The 16765-nt window shown below is 49.7% G+C and overlaps 1 protein-coding gene across 16 annotated transcripts in view; it reads left to right on the top strand.

Annotated features, from left to right (window-relative positions):
- The window catches only part of MICAL3 (microtubule associated monooxygenase, calponin and LIM domain containing 3), a 267999-nt gene that overhangs the window by 225338 nt on the left and 25896 nt on the right, over positions 1-16765 (top strand). For all 16 annotated transcript variants that reach the window (XM_075005486.1, XM_075005543.1, XM_075005506.1 and 13 more), the window contains 2 exons: positions 7673-7780; positions 14272-14365. In XM_075005486.1, coding sequence (XP_074861587.1) covers positions 7673-7780; positions 14272-14365 — 202 coding nt within the window. The remainder of the gene's footprint in view (positions 1-7672; positions 7781-14271; positions 14366-16765) is intronic.

Here is a 16765-nt window from a genome sequence, read left to right on the forward strand (position 1 = left end):
GGGAGTATCTCTGTTTTCTGAACTCCATCCCTGCCCCCAAACCTAGCCAATCTCACAGTCCTGCTGGGATCTGAAACCCCTGCCCCACATTGTTTTGCTTTCTGACTGTGGTGGTATAGTGTGCAAAAAATGAAGAAACAAAGTATTAATGCCTTTCCGTTGGAGTAACCAATGGTGTTGTCATGTAATCCCCTGTGTCAGGAGCATTCAGTAGAGCTCCTGGCCTTTGGCATTAAAACACATCTGAAGATCACACTAATATCGCAATATCCCTGATATTGGTTGCCAAGAACAATCTTACAGAGATGGGCTGCTTAGTTGAAGACTTACAGAAAAATAGGGAACTAGGCTTGAGAAAAAGAAATTCAGGTCTCCTTCTTCCAACAGTTTGCCCTGAAACAGAGGAGCCACAGTGGAATGGGATCTCTGTCCACAAATGAGTTTGATGATAGAAGGGCAAGTGTTTCTTTCCACTTGCCCCTTTTATGTTGGGTCTGGTCATATGAGGAGGGAGAGTGGTTTTTCAGTCAAGTGAGCTCTGTCATGTTAGCATGACATGATTGTGAAGACACCTTAACATGTTTAACATCACGTAAGCTGGTGCCCACCCAAGCTGCTATAGAGAGGTAATATGGGTCTGAAATAATGTCCTCAAAGGTTAGTATTGGAAGAATTATGCATTTGGAGCCATAGTAAAATCGCAGTTGAACTGTGTCTAACATGGCATTAAGAGAGCTTTCCTGTTAAGTTGGCTGAAAAAGTACATTCTTCTACGAGTGTCCCCGTGGGTGCTCCATGTTAGGTGTCGGGCTCGCCCCGGCGCCGCAGGTGAGATCTTTCCAGCAGTTTCTGCTGGACCGCGCATGCGCCGGCGCACGGCGCTCCCTTGCACGCTCCCGGCCACGTGCGCGATCTGGTCCCCACCAGTTCCTCTTTAACCGCCATCGGCTGCAGACGGAATCCGCTCAGGCTACGGCCAGAGTCAGCATATTTAACGTTCTTAAAGTGTTTTAGAGTTTCTTTTTCAGTCTTTTAGATTAAGTTAGCTTGTTATTGTTTTCCAAAAAAAAAAAAAGAGGAAGGAGTAAAGCTTCCAGTCTTAGTAACAAGCGGAGGCCCGGGGACGTAGGGCCATTAGGCCTCCTGCCGCGGCTGGCTGAGTCAGAGAGGGGAACAGGCACAGAGAAGGTGCTAAGTACCCTATTAACATCTGAAAGACTCACCATAATGTCCTCTTCAGGATTCAAAAAGTGTGAGTCCTGTCACGAAGCGACGCCGGCCTCCGACGGGCACAGTCAGTGTATAAGGTGCCTTGGGGAATCTCATGTCACCCAGAAATGTTCCTTCTGCGCTAAGCTCACAGCCAGAGCAAGGAAGGACAGGGAGATGTGGCTCAAAATGCTGCTCTTCGACAAGGCCCTCCAGCCAGACGTGCCGGAGCGGCTGCAGCAGGAGGGACCCGCAGGGGCCCATAAAAGGAAAGCTGCCTCCCTCACCCCATCAGCGCAAAAATGGAGGAAGCTCTCCCCAACCCGATCCCTGCCAGCAGCCACAGCGTGCGGGACGGGTGGAGCGCATAGCCCCCAGCCACAGTTACAACTGAGCGGCAGCGGCGCGGAGACGTACGTGGCAGAGGCTGAGCCTCCGATAATCAAACAGCCGCCCCGCACCGCTGGCAGGGCGGCGGCCAGGCAAGCGCCGGAACCGGCGGCACCGCAGGCAGCGGCACCGATGCCTGGGGAACCGGCGGTGCAGAGCGCGCAGGCACACGGCCTGCAGGCACTGGGGGAGACCACCCGCACGGCACCGCAGTGGAGCGTGCCGAGCGTGGCGCAGACAACGGGGCCGAGATCCCTGACACGAAAGGGGGCGGAGCCAGCCCCGCAGGGGTGGGGAAAGGCAGCACAGAAAACTGGCACCACAGCCCTTCTCCAGACAGGGCTGCAGGGCTGCTCGCTCTGAGCCCTCCGCTCATGCTGCGGACCCCAACAAGAAGGCAGGGGTCACCCCCAGCCTATCCTGAGCCCCCATCCCCGTTCCTACAGCCAGCCTCACCATGGCTCGGACCACCTTCACCCTTTTTGGGCTTTGAACCCTTGGAGTACTACCAAAAGTCAGTCTCTCCAGTATCTCAATTATCCAGACGATCTCGCTCCCCCAGGCGCAGGGGGTATGCGCCTCCAGAGTGGTCCAGGTCCCCATCTCAGGAGCAGTGCCCATGTTGCCATGGTCACCCCTATTACGCGGGGCATAGACGCCATAGGCATACTCCCAGGGACAGATCCCCCCAGACGGTTCCATATCCCCGAGGGCAATCGCGAACGGGGACAGAGACACAGACATCTCAAGGGGAGGTGATTCTGGAACCCCGAGATTTTCCCTCGCAAGCTTCCAGCGAGCGGATGTATCACCGTCAACAGGACCCAGAGGGGTCCAGAGAGGCTTACCCTAGCGGTTCCTCGCTATCTTCCCCTGACGAGGCCACGGCCCCAGGGGACGTCCATCCTCCGGACGATCTCAAACAGTTCCAAGAGCTGTTTAAAAGGGTGGCCTTCAGGCAAGGCATCCAAACAGCAGAGGTGCGGGAGAAACACCATAAGCTCCTTAAAAACCTGAGACCTCCTGCCTCCTCCAAAATAGCTATACCACTCGACGAAGCAATCATGGAGTCCGCCACCACGATATGGCAGACCCCTGCATCCATTCCGCCTATAAACAAGAGAGCGGACAAGAAATACTTCATCCCGGCGAAGGGCATGGAGTTCCTGTTCAGCCACCCGCAAACAAATTCTCTGGTGGTGGAATCGTCTCAACAGAGGTCGAGAACTTCTCAGTTCAAGACAGGGGGAACGGACAAAGACGCCAAGAAACTAGAGTTGTTTGGCAGAAAGGTCTACTCCTCCTCTACCCTACTGTTGAGAATGGCGAATTACGCAGCGCATCTAGTGAACCATAATTTTGACAACTACTCCAGGCTGACTTCCCTCATGGACTCGCTTCCAGAGGATAAGAAGCCGGTGCTCAAGGCCATTGTGCAGGAAGGCTACGCAGCCTCGAGGACGGGAGTTCAGATCGCCCTAGACGTAGTGGACATGGCAGCACGCTCAACAGCTACGGCAGTGGTCATGCGCAGGGAGTCCTGGCTTCAAACATCGGGTATCCCGAGGGATTTGCAGGTGAAGATCGTCGATCTCCCCTTTGACACACAGAAGCTGTTTGCTGAATCAACCGACTTGGTCCTTCATTCCAGTAAAGATTCAAGAGCTACTCTTAGGACCTTGGGGATTTACACCCCTCCATACAGGAAGAAAAAGTATTACCCTCAGCAAAGACAATACCAGTATCAACCACAGCGTCCCCAGTACCACAGGGGTTACGAGCAAGGGCGACATCAACAGCACCAGCAATGCAGAACTCCCAGGTGACGTTCCCAACAGAGCTGTGTGTCCTCGGGGCAGGGCCAAAGGCCACAAGTTTGACACACAGATCCAGGGCTGCACCATCACTACCATCGCGCAATGTCATCCGAAGCTATTATTCCACCATCACCTCCGACCATTCTACGACCAGTGGCAAAGGATCACCACAGACAAATGGGTACTGGAGATCATAGCCACGGGGTACGCAATCCCCTTCCAGTCGCTCCCACCGCCACGACCTCCACCCAGGCCCCACCTAAAGGATGCCTCCCACGAAGCGAGACTCAAGCAGGAGGTAGACCATCTCATACTCATAGGGGTAGTGGAAAGGGTGCCGGAACAACTTCGAGGGAAAGGGTTCTACTCCAGATATTTCCTCACGGAGAAAAAGGCTGGAGGCCCATCCTAGACCTTCGGGGCCTCAACCAGTACCTGCGCAAGCAACGCTTTCGGATGATTACAGTCGCTTCTATACTTACGGCACTGGACGATGGAGATTGGTTCACAGCCCTCGACTTACAGGACGTGTATTTCCACATAACTATCCACCCGGCTCACAGACGCTTTCTCCGGTTTATGGTAGGCAAAGAACATTTTCAATACAAGGTTCTGCCGTTTGGCCCCTCCTCGGTCCCCAGAGTCTTCACCAAGACCTTGGCAGTGGTGTCAGCCTACCTGCACAGACAGGGGGTGTTTATATTCCCATATCTGGATGACTGCCTACTGAAAGGGGCCTCGAAGGAGGAGGTACTTCGCATGATACGCGTCACAGCAGGCACGTTCTCTTCGCTGGGCCTGGTCATCAATCTGGCAAAATCAAAGATAAACCCCTCGCAGGACACAGAGTTCATAGGGGCACGTATAAATTCTATCACAGCAAGGGTTTATCTACCAAAGACACGCTTTCGAGCCATCGGTTCCCTCGTGCAGGTCATCACCTTCAGCCCGACGGTACCGGTTCTGACGTGCTTACAGCTGCTGGGCCACATGGCAGCAGCGATGTTTGTAGTACAAAACGCCAGGTTACACATGCGCAGCATGCAGCACTGGCTGGCGAGCGTCTACAAACCGGCAGCACACACCGTTCACAGGGTGGTGTCGCCCATGACAGAGGTGCGCAGATCCCTGCAATGGTGGGTGAACCCCAAGAACATGCTAACAGGGGTGCCCTTTCACCAACCACAAATATCGGTTTTCCTCACTACAGACGCCTCCCACATAGGGTGGGGAGCACACATGGGCGAAGAGGTGACGCAAGGACTGTGGTCCTTCACGGAACAGTCACTGCCCATAAATATACTGGAGCTCAGAGCAGTGTTCAACGCCTGCAGACACTTTCGAGAGCATATACAAGGCAAAGTAGTCGGGATCAGTACAGACAATACCTCCACCATGTTTTATATAAATCGGCAAGGAGGAGCTCAGTCCCGTGCCTTATGTGCGGAAGCAGTCCAGTTGTGGAACTGGTGCATCACCAACAATATAACCTTGAAAGCCTCGTACTTACCAGGCGCTCACAATGTGAAGGCAGACCAGCTGAGCAGGTGCTTCACACTCACGCACGAGTGGCAGATCCGTTCCGATCTGCTACGACCGATCTTTCACGCATGGGGTTTTCCCCAGATAGACCTGTTTGCCACTCAACACAACAAGAAGTGCCCACGATACTGTTCCAGGGCAGGACTGGGACGGGGGTCCCTGGAGGACGCATTCACGATCTCGTGGAGGGGCCCCCTGCTTTACGCATTTCCTCCCACAGTGCTTATCCACAAAGTCTTGCAGAAAGCCAGGAGAGAGGGAGCCCGAATGATCCTAGTAGTTCCAACGTGGGATCGACAGCAGTGGTTCCCCTTACTCCTGCGCATGTCGGACCGTCCACCGATGCCCCTCCCGGTGGCGCCGGATCTGCTCACGCAAGCTCAGGGGTCCATAGTGCATCCACACCCCCGAGGCCTACGACTACAAGCATGGTTAATCCATGGCTCAGCTCCCTAGAGAGCACATGTACGGAGGAAGTGCAACAAGTCCTAGAAAGTAGCAGGAGGACTTCCACCAGGAAGACCTACAAGCAGAAATGGACTTGCTTCACTGCATGGTGTTCTACCAAACAGTTAGCCCCCCTTGCTGTGCCTATACCTGTAATATTAGAGTATTTACTGGACCTCAAGAGAGGAGGACTCTCCCTATCCTCGTTAAAGGTCCACCTTGCCGCTATTTCGGCTTTCAGACATGAAGAGGAAGGGCACACAGTGTTTGCCCATCCCATGGTTACCAGGTTCCTCAAAGGGCTGGTAAACCTATACCCCCCTCGGAAACCGCTTCCACCTTCGTGGAGCTTGGACCTGGTGCTTAGTGTGCTAACGGGACCACCGTTTGAACCTTTAGCCACGGTTTCCCTCCATCTCCTTACGATAAAGACGACCTTTCTTCTCGCAATCACGTCAGCTCGCAGGGTGAGCGAGCTTGCGGCAGTTATGGCAACGCCACCCTGCACAGTATTTTCCAAGGAGGCGGTAACCTTACGGCTGCATCCAGCCTTTGTTCCCAAAGTTTCTTCAGAGTTTCATATTAACGAACCTATAGTTTTACCCTTGTTTTATCCAAAGCCTCATAACTCTAACAAAGAGGCACGCCTACACCTCCTGGACGTGAGGAGGGCGCTGGCTTTCTATATAGACAGGACTAAGTCCTTCCGGAAAACGGATAGACTCCTAGTCTCTCTCGCTCCCAAATCAAAAGGGAGAAGGTCTCTCTTCGCAGAGAATCTCGAAGCACATCGTATCCTGCATAAAAATGTGCTACGAACTCAAAAAGACTCCTTTACTGGCCCCGCCCAGGGCTCACTCCACTAGGGCAGTGGCGGCATCAACAGCCTTTTTCAAGGGCGTTGCGCTAAAAGACATTTGCAGAGCGGCTACCTGGTCATCCTATGACACCTTCGCCAAACATTACGCCCTTCACAGGGTATTCCAAGAGGATACCCGTCTCTCGACAGCGGTCCTCTCGGGGACAAGCTGCACATAATCCGATTACCCACCTCCTATCTTGGGTTACTGCTGGGTAGTCACCTAACATGGAGCACCCACGGGGACACTCGTAGAAGAAAGAGAAGTTACTCACCGTAGTAACGGTGGTTCTTCGAGATGTGTCCCCGTGGGTGCTCCACCACCCGCCCATCCTCCCCGCTTCGGATCTCTGTTTAGTGTTGTGCAGGAGCATCCGAGGTGGTTGGTCAAGGAACTGGCGGGGACCGGATCGCGCATGTGGCCGGGAGCGCGCAAGGGAGCGGCGCACGCCGGCGCATGCGTGGTCCGGCAGAAACTGCTGGAAAGATCCAACCTGCGGCGCCGGGGCGAGCCCAACACCTAACGTGGAGCACCCACGGGGACACATCTCGAAGAACCACCGTTACTACAGTGAGTAACTTCTCTTTCTTGCCCCTTTCTCCATGACATGGTTTCTTGTGTGTGTATTTCCCACTGGCTGGCTGTAATGGTGGTTGTTAGTGTCCTTCCCTCCTGCTTCCACTCTTACGCTTAGGTCTTGTCTTTACACACAGAAGTAACAGTAATTTAACTGAGGACTCTTCAACACCAGAAATGTTTTACACCTTTAAAACGATGTGGTTGTATCAGTGTAACTCCTCTATGTGGACACTTATTCCAGATGAAGAGTGGCTTTTTTCCCTTTAGCTTAAAACCCTTCCAAGTCCAAAGCAACATAAGATAAACTGCAAAAGATACTCTGACATTGGAATAAGAATGTCCACATATGGGGGATTCCAAAATAAGGTAAGGTGTAATCTAAAATAGCATCACTATGTTGGTCAGATGCCCCTGTAGACAAGCCCATAATCTTTTCCTAGATTAAATCAGTGTAGTCTCCACATATAGACACTTGTAAATTGATTTCAGAGTGTCCACGCAAGAGGGTTGTACCAGTGAGTTAAATAGGTGCATTTTTTGTTTTTAGGCTGGATCATAAGACACTGCACACCAGCTAGAACCAGGACTAAGATGCTATATAAAATCACAGCTTTGCTGTTGAGTCGCACACTCTTTCATGATGTATTGACCCTGATGGTGTCTCTTGCTGCACTGTAAACACCCATGCATATGGTACAGCTAGACTGTTTGACAAAGTTGTGGGAATGAGGGTCATCACTTGGGAGGTTAATGGAGAGAGGGGTCTTTTCCCTCCGCTGCACTCCTATTCGCGGTGTTTGAAATTTGTTCTGGATTTCCTTTTTGCAGAGAGCCTACACGGAGGAGGAGCTGAACGCCAAACTGACCAGGCGAGTGCAGAAAGCTGCCCGGCGACAAGCTAAGCAGGAGGAATTAAAGAGGTTACACAGAGCCCAGGTAATACCTCTGGTGGTATCTTCTTGCCCTGGCAGGAAATTCACTCTGCTGTTCATGTGTCCATGTGATCCTGACACTCAGTAGGGTATGCAAGAAGAGACTGTATATCCTGTATATCCTAGATTACTCTCCTGCTTTTCAACAAGATTTCTGCTGTTTCTACTGGCTTCATCACATTGGGTGCCTCACAGACATGCCAGGAATTGCTCAAAGCTTTCATGGTAGTGCAGGCCAAGGAAACACCTGCTTAATCAGAGCTATTATGATTGAGCAGAAACCATTGTTAATTGAATGGAATAACGGATCTCACAGAATAGCATGTGATGCAGGTATGCCAGTGATAAGCCATGGATGTTACAGTAGGATTTTGCTGCCGTGAATGTTACCTGATGACTGGTCTATTCTCAGAAGGGCCTTTGGAATAGGTGGTGGGTGTCCTTTCAGATGGTGGTGGGACCTGCATGAAACCTGTTGACCAGGTGTGTTCTCTCACAGAGAAAGGGGCCTGCCTAGCCAAACAGCACCATCTCTTGCCTTGGGAGTTGGTAGGAGTCTCAGGCTATGTCTACACTAGGCAAAGTAAGTCAGTCACAGATATGCAATTCTAGCTGTGGCAAATGCAGAGCTGAAATTGATGTATCTGTGCTCAACTAACTTGGCTGTCGATGCTGGGGAAGGTTGATGGGAGAGTTTCCTACCATCGACCTCCCTTACTCCTTTCATCCTGCGAGGAATACAGGGGTCAACTGCGATTCCCAAGAGGTCGATTTCATGCAGCCGTATTCCAGTTCCAAGGCATCCTTCAGTCTGCGTAGACTATGGATTGTGCTCTTCGTAACTCCATCTAAGATTGTCATTTGCAGCGTTGGCTGTGACTGTGGAGGCCCACACGAGAGTGACAGTCCTTGCTACATCTGCTGCATATGTAGTGGGTGTCTGGCAGGTCCTTGCTGTCTTTTCTATGGGCTCACTTCTCCTCTGCCAGCTGTCTGATCTTCATCTCGCCCTTCTGAAGGCCCTTGTGTAGTTCCTGCTTCCAGCTGTTGCAGTCGTCTGCCAGCTCTTCCCAACTATCTATGTCGATGTCTACCTCCTTGAGGTCCCTCTTACAGACGTCTTTGTAGCGCAATTGGGGGCGTCCAGGAGGTCTTTTGCCAGAGGCTAGCTCGCCGTACAGGATATCTTTTGGGATCCTTCCATCATTCATCCTGTGGATGTGGCCAAGCCAGCAGAGCCACCGCTGCCTGAGGAGGGTATGCATGGTTGGAATTCCAGCTTGCTCGAGGACAGCATTGTTGGGCACTCTGTCCTTCCATGATATCCCAAGAATGAGCCTGGGGCAGCACAAGTGAAAGACATTCAGCCTCTTTTCCTGGCGGACATACAAGGTCCAAGACTCGCTGCCGTAGATGAGGGTGCTGAGGATGCAGGCTCTGTAGATTTGCATTTTGGTGTGAGTGTATAGCTTGTTGTTCCACACTCTCTTGCTAAGTCTGAACAGAGTTGTGGCTGCTTTTCCAATCCTCCTGTTTAGCTCTGACTCCAGCGACAGGGTGTCAGTGATGGTGGACCAGAGGTAAGTAAACTCGTGGACAACCTCTAGCGTGTAATTGTCAGTGCTGATTGATGGAGGTTCAGCAACGTCCTGACCAAGTACGTTTGTCTTCTCTAGACTGATGGTAAACCCGAAGTCCTTGTATGCTTTGGAGAACTGATCCAGCAGTTTTTGAAGCTGACCTTCTGTGTGTGTCACTACAGCAGCATCATCTGCAAACAGCATATCTCTAATGAGCACTTCCCACACCTTAGACTTTGCCTTAAGCCTTGCAAGATTAAACAGTTTCCCATCAGATCTTGTGTGCAAAAAGATGCCCTCTGTTGAGGATCCAAAGGCTGCTTCAGGAGGAGTGCGAAGAAGATCCCGAACAGTGTTGGAGCAAGGATACATCCTTGTTTGATGCCACTCCTGATGCTGAAGGCATCCGATGATGTGCCATTATATTGGATGGTTCCCCTGGTGTCTTTGTGGAAAGACTGGATCATCTTGAGTAGCCATGGTGGACAGCCTGTCTTGTGGAGCAATTTAAACAGTCCATCCCTACTGACTGAGTCGAAAGCCTTGGTCAGGTCGATGAAAGCGACATAGAGTGGCTTCCTCTGCTCCCTGCATTTCTCCTGCAGCTGCTTCAGGGAGAAGATCATGTCAATGGTAGCTCTCTCGGCGCGGAATCCGCACTGGGATTCAGGATACACCCTCTCAGCGAGCTTCTGGAGTCTGCCGAGGATGACACGAACGAACAATTTACCAGTGATACTTAGGAGGGAGGTTCCATGGTAATTGTTTCAGTCACTTCTATCTCCTTTGTTCTTATACAAGGTTACAATGTTGGCGTCCTGCGTATCCTGTGGAACCTCACCTTCTCTCCAGGACAGGCACAGCAGCTCATATAGGGGTTCCAGGAGTGTGTCTAAGGCACACTTGATTACCTCTGGTGGTATACCATCCTGGCCTGGGGCCTTTCCTACTGCAGTGCTGTCAATAGCTTTCTTCAGTTCGACCACAGTTGGTTCCTGGTCCAGCTCGTCCATAACTGACAGGAGTTTGGCGGCATTGAGGACTGTATCAACCACAGTGTTCTCGCATGAGTACAGTTCGGAGTAGTGCTCGACCCATCGCTCCATCTGTTTGGCTTGGTCAGCGATGACTTCACCAGATTTGGATTTCAGAGGTGCCGTCTTGTTCTGGATGGGTCCCATTGCCTTCTTTGTGCCCTCATACATTCCCCTGAGATTACCAGAGTCAGCACAGGTCTGGATACTGCTGCAGAGCTTAAGCCAGTAGTTGTTGGCACAGCGCCTGGCTGTCTGCTGTACTATTTTTCTGGCTACTCTGAGTGCTTGCTGGGTACTCTGACTCGGTGAGCGTTTATACTGCAGAAGTGCAGCGCGCTTCTTTTCGATGACTGAAATAATCACATCGGAGTTAGCTTCAAACCAGTCGTTTGTGCTTCCAGCGCTTCTTCCAAACACTGACAAGGCCGTATTGTAGATTGTGTCCCTCAGATGCTGCCATCTGGATGTTGCATCAGCACTTCCAGGGCTGCTGCGCAGATTCTCCTCAAGGGTCTCTCTGAACATTTCAGCTTTTTCTGAGTTTGCCATCTTTCTCACAGCAATGCGGGGCCTTGCAGTTGGTTTAGAATGGTGCAGCTTCTTGGGTCTCAGCTTGAGCTTGGAGCAGACTAGCAAATGATCTGTATCGCAGTCAGCACTGTGGTAGCTGCGTGTCAGGAGGACGTTTTTGACGTTGTCGCATCTGGTGATGACCAAGTCTAATTGGTGCCAGTGTTTCGAGCGTGAGTGTCTCCATGACACTCTGTGCTGTGGCTTGGTTCGGAAAAATGTGTTTGTGATGCACAGATTGTGGTACATGCAAAGTTCGAGGAGGTGCTGTCCATTGTCATTCATTTTTCCCACTCTGAAGTGACCTAGGCAAGAGGGCCATGAGTCACGATTGGCTCCAACTCTTGCATTGAAGTCGCCCAAAAGGTGCAATTGGTCACGAGTAGGTATTTGCACTATGGCAGCACTGAGCTTGTCATAGAACTTGTCCTTTGCTTCTGGTGTGGCATTCAGGGTTGGCGCATAACTGCTTATCAGGTGGACGGGACCGGCTCAGGTTTGAAGTTTGACCTGAAGGAGTCTTTCTGATCCACCTGTGACTAGTTCCACCATTTGCAGAAGGGTGTTTCTGATGGCAGAGCCAACACCGTGCTCCCTGGGTTCCTCTTGGGCTTTGCCCTGCCAGAAAAAGGTGTAGTCCTTTTCCTCTATGGATCCTGAAGCTGCGAGTCGCGTCTCCTGCAAAGTGGCGATGTCAGCTTGGAGCCTCTTCAGTTCCTCATTGATGACAGCGGTCTTTCGGGTGTGGCTGATGTCCTGAAGATCTTCAGTCAAACCAGTCAACATGGTCCATACATTCCAACAAGCAAGCTTGAAACTTTGATGATTTCCTTTTCTTAATAATTTTCTTGTTGGTTTGTCTGGTGCTCATTTCAGTCACTTGTCAGGTTTGGGAACCTTAAGCCTCATGCACCCAGTGAGGCAAGTGAACTGTGGCGAGACAGTACCCTACTGGCTGGGGGCTGCCCAGCTTCAGGCAGGAGGTGACTGTCCAATAAGAACATAAGAACGGCCATACTGGGTCAGAGCAAAGGTCCATCCAGCCCAGCATCCTGTCTGCCGACAGTGGCCAGTGCCAGGTGCCCCAGATGAGGTGAAACGAAGACAGTGATCAAACGATTTGTCTCCTGCCATCTGTCTCCAGCCTTTGACTAAAGGCTAGGGGCACCATACTTTACCCTTGGCTAATAGCAATTTATGGACCTAACCTCCAAAAATTTATCAAGCTCTATTTTAAACTCTGTTAAAGTGCTGGCCTTCACAGCCTCTTCTGGCAAGGAGTTCCACAGGTTGTGTGTGAAGAAAAATTTTCTCTTATTAGTTTTGAACCTACTACCCATTAATTTCATTTGGTGTCCTCTAGTTCTTATATTATGGGAACAAGTAAATAACTTTTCAATATTCACTTTCTCCGCACCATTCATGATTTTATATACCTCTATCATATCGCCCCTCAATCTCCTCTTTTCTAGACTGAAAAGTCCCAGTCTCTCTAGCCTCTCCTCATATGGGACCCTTTCCAAACCCTTAATCATTTTAGTTGCCCTTTTCTGAACTTTTTCTAATGCCAGTATATCTTTTTTGAGGTGAGGAGACCACATCTGCATGCAGAACTCAAGATGTGGGCATACCATAGTTTTATATAGGGGAAGTATGATATTCTTCGTCTTCTTTTCTATCCCTTTTTAAATAATTCCTAACATCCTATTTGCTTTACTGACTGCCGCTGCACACTGCGTGGATGTTTTCAGAGAACTATTCACTATAATTCCAAGATCCCTTTCCTGATCTGTTGTATCTAAATTTGCCCCCATCACATTGTATGTATAATTGGGGTTATTTTTCCCAATGTGCATTACCTTACACTTACCCACATTAAATTTCATTTGCCATTTTGCTGCCCAGTCACTCAGTTTGCTGAGATCTTTTTGAAGTTCTTCACAATCTACTTTGGTTTTGACTGTCCTGAACAGCTTGGTATCATCTGCAAACTTTGCCACCTCACTGCTTACCCCTTTCTCTAGATCATTGATGAACAAGTTGAACAGGATTGGTCCCAGGACTGACCCTTGGGGAACACCACTAGTTACCCCGCTCCATTGTGAAAATGTACCATTTATTCCAACCATTTGTTTCCTGTCTTTTAACCAGTTTCCAGTCCATGAAAGGATCTTTCCTCCTATCCCATGACCCCCTAATTTTGCATAAGAGCCTTTGGTGAGGGACCTTGTCAAAGGCTTTCTGGAAATCTAAGTATATTATGTCCACTGGATCCCCCCGTCTGCATGTTTGTTAATGTGATGCAGTGATCTCTCCCACCATTGGAAGCAACCCCTGGCACTCGTTCTCTATGCCAATCGAGCAAGAACTTATAAGCGGTATCTGTTGCCTCCCGTGTTGGTTCAATGCTGTTAAGCGATGCTGGAGTACCTCTCCAGGCGCGAGCCTGGGCAGTTTTTATGGAGACCCTGGGCTGCCCAGACACCAGGCCCCCCCGTCAGCTTTACTGATATAGTCCAAAGGAAAGGATAACCTCTACGTTTGGTACCAGCTCAGCTGCAGGAGTTGCCGGGACAGTGCCAGAAGTTGACACAGAACCGCCTTAGGACTCCCCTCTGGATTTTCTGTCAGGGTTTACTCCCTTAGTATCCTTACTTCCCAGGATAACCCACAAGGCAGTGGGGCGTCTTTCTCCGCCTTCACAGGAGCTGTTGATTTGCAGCACCACATCGCCTGGTCCACCATTGAGACTGTGCATGAGAAGGGCGAAGGGACAAGTCCCTTCATAAGGTCGGTATGTGAGACAGACCAGACCCCCCTCACTGTGTTTCACCTGCGAGCTGACGCAGTTGCCCGGGGGATGGCGTCGCTGTAATGCACAACAGCTGTTAGGAGCCAACCGTGAGAGTTGAGTGGTGGGTGAGGACCAGTGCTTCCGTCCACCTGAAAAGGCGCAGCTGCCAGAGAGTCAAAGGTACTACCTCTACCCCAGACACCCCATATCCACCCTGCATCTGTATTAGATGTGTGAAATTGAACCCCAGAAGATTGACCCTGGGTGGGTCAATCTTCCAGGATAGTGTAGACATAGCCTTAGGCAGGAGATAGAACATCATGGGATTGCTTGCAAAACTAAGGCAAAGAATATACCTCTCTTCTGGACAGACACCTGCCTTGGAATCACTGAATGAAGTGCAGCATTTTAGGAATTCTTTGGAAAAAGGGGAGCTGTCGCTGTGGGGTGGATCACCTGGAGAACAGGAGAACAGTTCCTGATGATGGTGTTCCTCTCTCCCCTTCCTAAACAGATCATTCAACGGCAACTGGAGCAGGTTGAAGAGAAGCAGAGGCAGCTAGAGGAGAGGGGGGTTGCAGTGGAAAAGGCCCTCAGAGGAGAAGCAGGTACCTTACAATGTTCAGTTTGTTTTTAATATTTGCTGACTAAATGCCCAGGCAATAGATTGTAACAATTTGGAGTTTAGGATGAGGGAATCACTTCTGAATTTAAAATAGAATACAGGATGAACCTCTCTAATCCAGCACCCTGGTGACCTGACGGGTTCCAAATGAGAGAATTTGCCAGACCAAAGGAGGTCCATATTGTCTAGCAGATTACCAACAGTCCCACTGCTTACTGGGCTCTTAGGAGACATTTAGGGATAATGGAGCTAAATAACAGCACAGAACATTGAGAGCCAGGAGTGGTGGCTGTAAACAAAGTTTATGGGAAACTTCACCACACCCATGGTAAATGGTCATTCAGCTAACTCAAATTATGCCGAATTACGGATGTTGCAGGATGAGAGAGTTCTGGATTAGAGAGGCTCAACCTGTACTCAGATAATGAATTCATTTCCCTTTTCACAGCAAAATTTTGAGGCCCTGTTATCCCTGAGGTTATTCTAACTCTGTTTTTTTCTCCTGACAGAAGTCCCCAATACAGCTCTCTTTGCTCAAGGCTCAGGAGATGCCTACCCACTATTTATTAAAAGCTGTTGCATAAGAGCTAGGTGTTTTTGCTATTATCTGGTGGTAGAACAAAAGTAATTATAGTGAAATTGACCATTGTGAAGACATTGCACGAGGCTTTTCCACATGGGATTCACAGATTACTGAGCAAGAAGAACCCAGCTGGCAGGATAAGAAACTAGTTGTGAAATGATGTATGGTTTTCCTTCATTGTATTTGATCATCAAAGTTAGTGTCCACATAAGGGACCATCACAGAACTTTCTCAGCAAGTACCTTCTCACTGCACAACCCAGATACCAATAACCTCTCACCTGAGTTGTGTGGAGCAGAAATGCATGTACCGAAGTTTTGACTGTGTCCTACTGTTAATGGAATGTGCTACATCCCTTTTGTAGCTAAAGGCAATGGCTGTGTCTACACTAGGAACTAACTTTGAAGTTAACTTCAACGTAGACAGCAGAGAGTCTACATTCATTTTCCCTTACTTTGAAGTTATTAGGGAGCCCAACTTCAAAGTCCTTACTCCATTCCCAGGAATGGAGTAGTGCCCTACTTTGAAGTTTAACTTTGAAGTAGGATGTGTGTAGACACTCAACTTTGAAGTTACTTGTGTAGTGTAGACACAGCCAAAGAGTGCTGAATAAGGCTGGAAAACGATCCTGACAGAAAAGCACTTGTTCCAATTGGCAGTTTTCTATCCCTCCTACCTGTCCCACATGGTATCATAATGAAAACACCATCCCAAATGATAAAATTCTTGGGCCAGAAGCCAATGCCCTAGGGACAAATGCAAGGCATGTGTGCCTAGCAGATCCAGATGCATGCACCATACTTCAGAAGTCATTCTGAATGGTAGTAGTGGGGTAGCTCTTTGAAAGATGGTACAATGTGGTGCTCGGATGGAAGAGCAGCCACTGGTTCAGTAAGCACTTCAGTGGACTGGATGATGAAGGTTCATTGGAAGGAGGGTCTGGTGTGGTTTCCATTGGTTACTGTTCAGCCATCTCACTTTGTTGTTTTAACCCTCAGTTTGGCTTTCTGAAATCGAGTCCTAGAATTCAAATCAAAAGGGATCATGAGATCGTCTGAGCTCCAGGATATCACAGAACACCAACACCACCCAGCACACACACACTAAACCCAGCAGCCAGCATTAGACCAAGTAACTGATAGCTATCTTCAGGATTCTAAATTGCTATGCAGTGAGAGAGGGAATAGGTGGGAACAAGATGCACCTATTGCTCAAGGCCGCTGCAATAGCTGGGAAATTGAGGGATACCCAGATAATCTTGGAAGTGATCCTTACCTACCCACTGCGGAAGAAAGTACCTGCACAGGCAGGATTATTAGCACTGTCTTATCAAAACAAAGAGTTGTACTGTGATCGCATGGTCAGCACTGGAGCACAGGCTTGACCACCTCAGTGGGCTTTTGTTCTGCTTGATTTCTATGATACGGGGGTTCATAGAATAATCTGATGCAATAACACATCTGGGGGGGCACCTCTCTGTGCTACCTATGCATTTGTATGTGGCCACAGTTGCAGGCACCAGGCCTTCTAGCAACTGCGCAATTAATACGTCTGTCATCTTTGGTTTTATGTTTTTAGTTTGTTCCCCCGTCACCCTGAACCCCTTCTTCCTCATTTACTTGCTGGGGACATCCATGCAGGGATTACAAATGGAAACATGTCTTTCTCCCCAGTCTAGGGAACGTCCTAGGCAGGCAAGCCATGATGGTGTTGTGAGTATCCAGTTAGGGGTAAAGGAGGAGAGAGCTGAATTAGGGCCTTGCATGTTTTACTTATCATTGAGCCTGGTGGCAGAAACCT

The sequence above is a fragment of the Carettochelys insculpta genome, chromosome 1 (genome assembly GCF_033958435.1).
Source record: "Carettochelys insculpta isolate YL-2023 chromosome 1, ASM3395843v1, whole genome shotgun sequence".
Taxonomy (NCBI): domain Eukaryota; kingdom Metazoa; phylum Chordata; order Testudines; family Carettochelyidae; genus Carettochelys; species Carettochelys insculpta.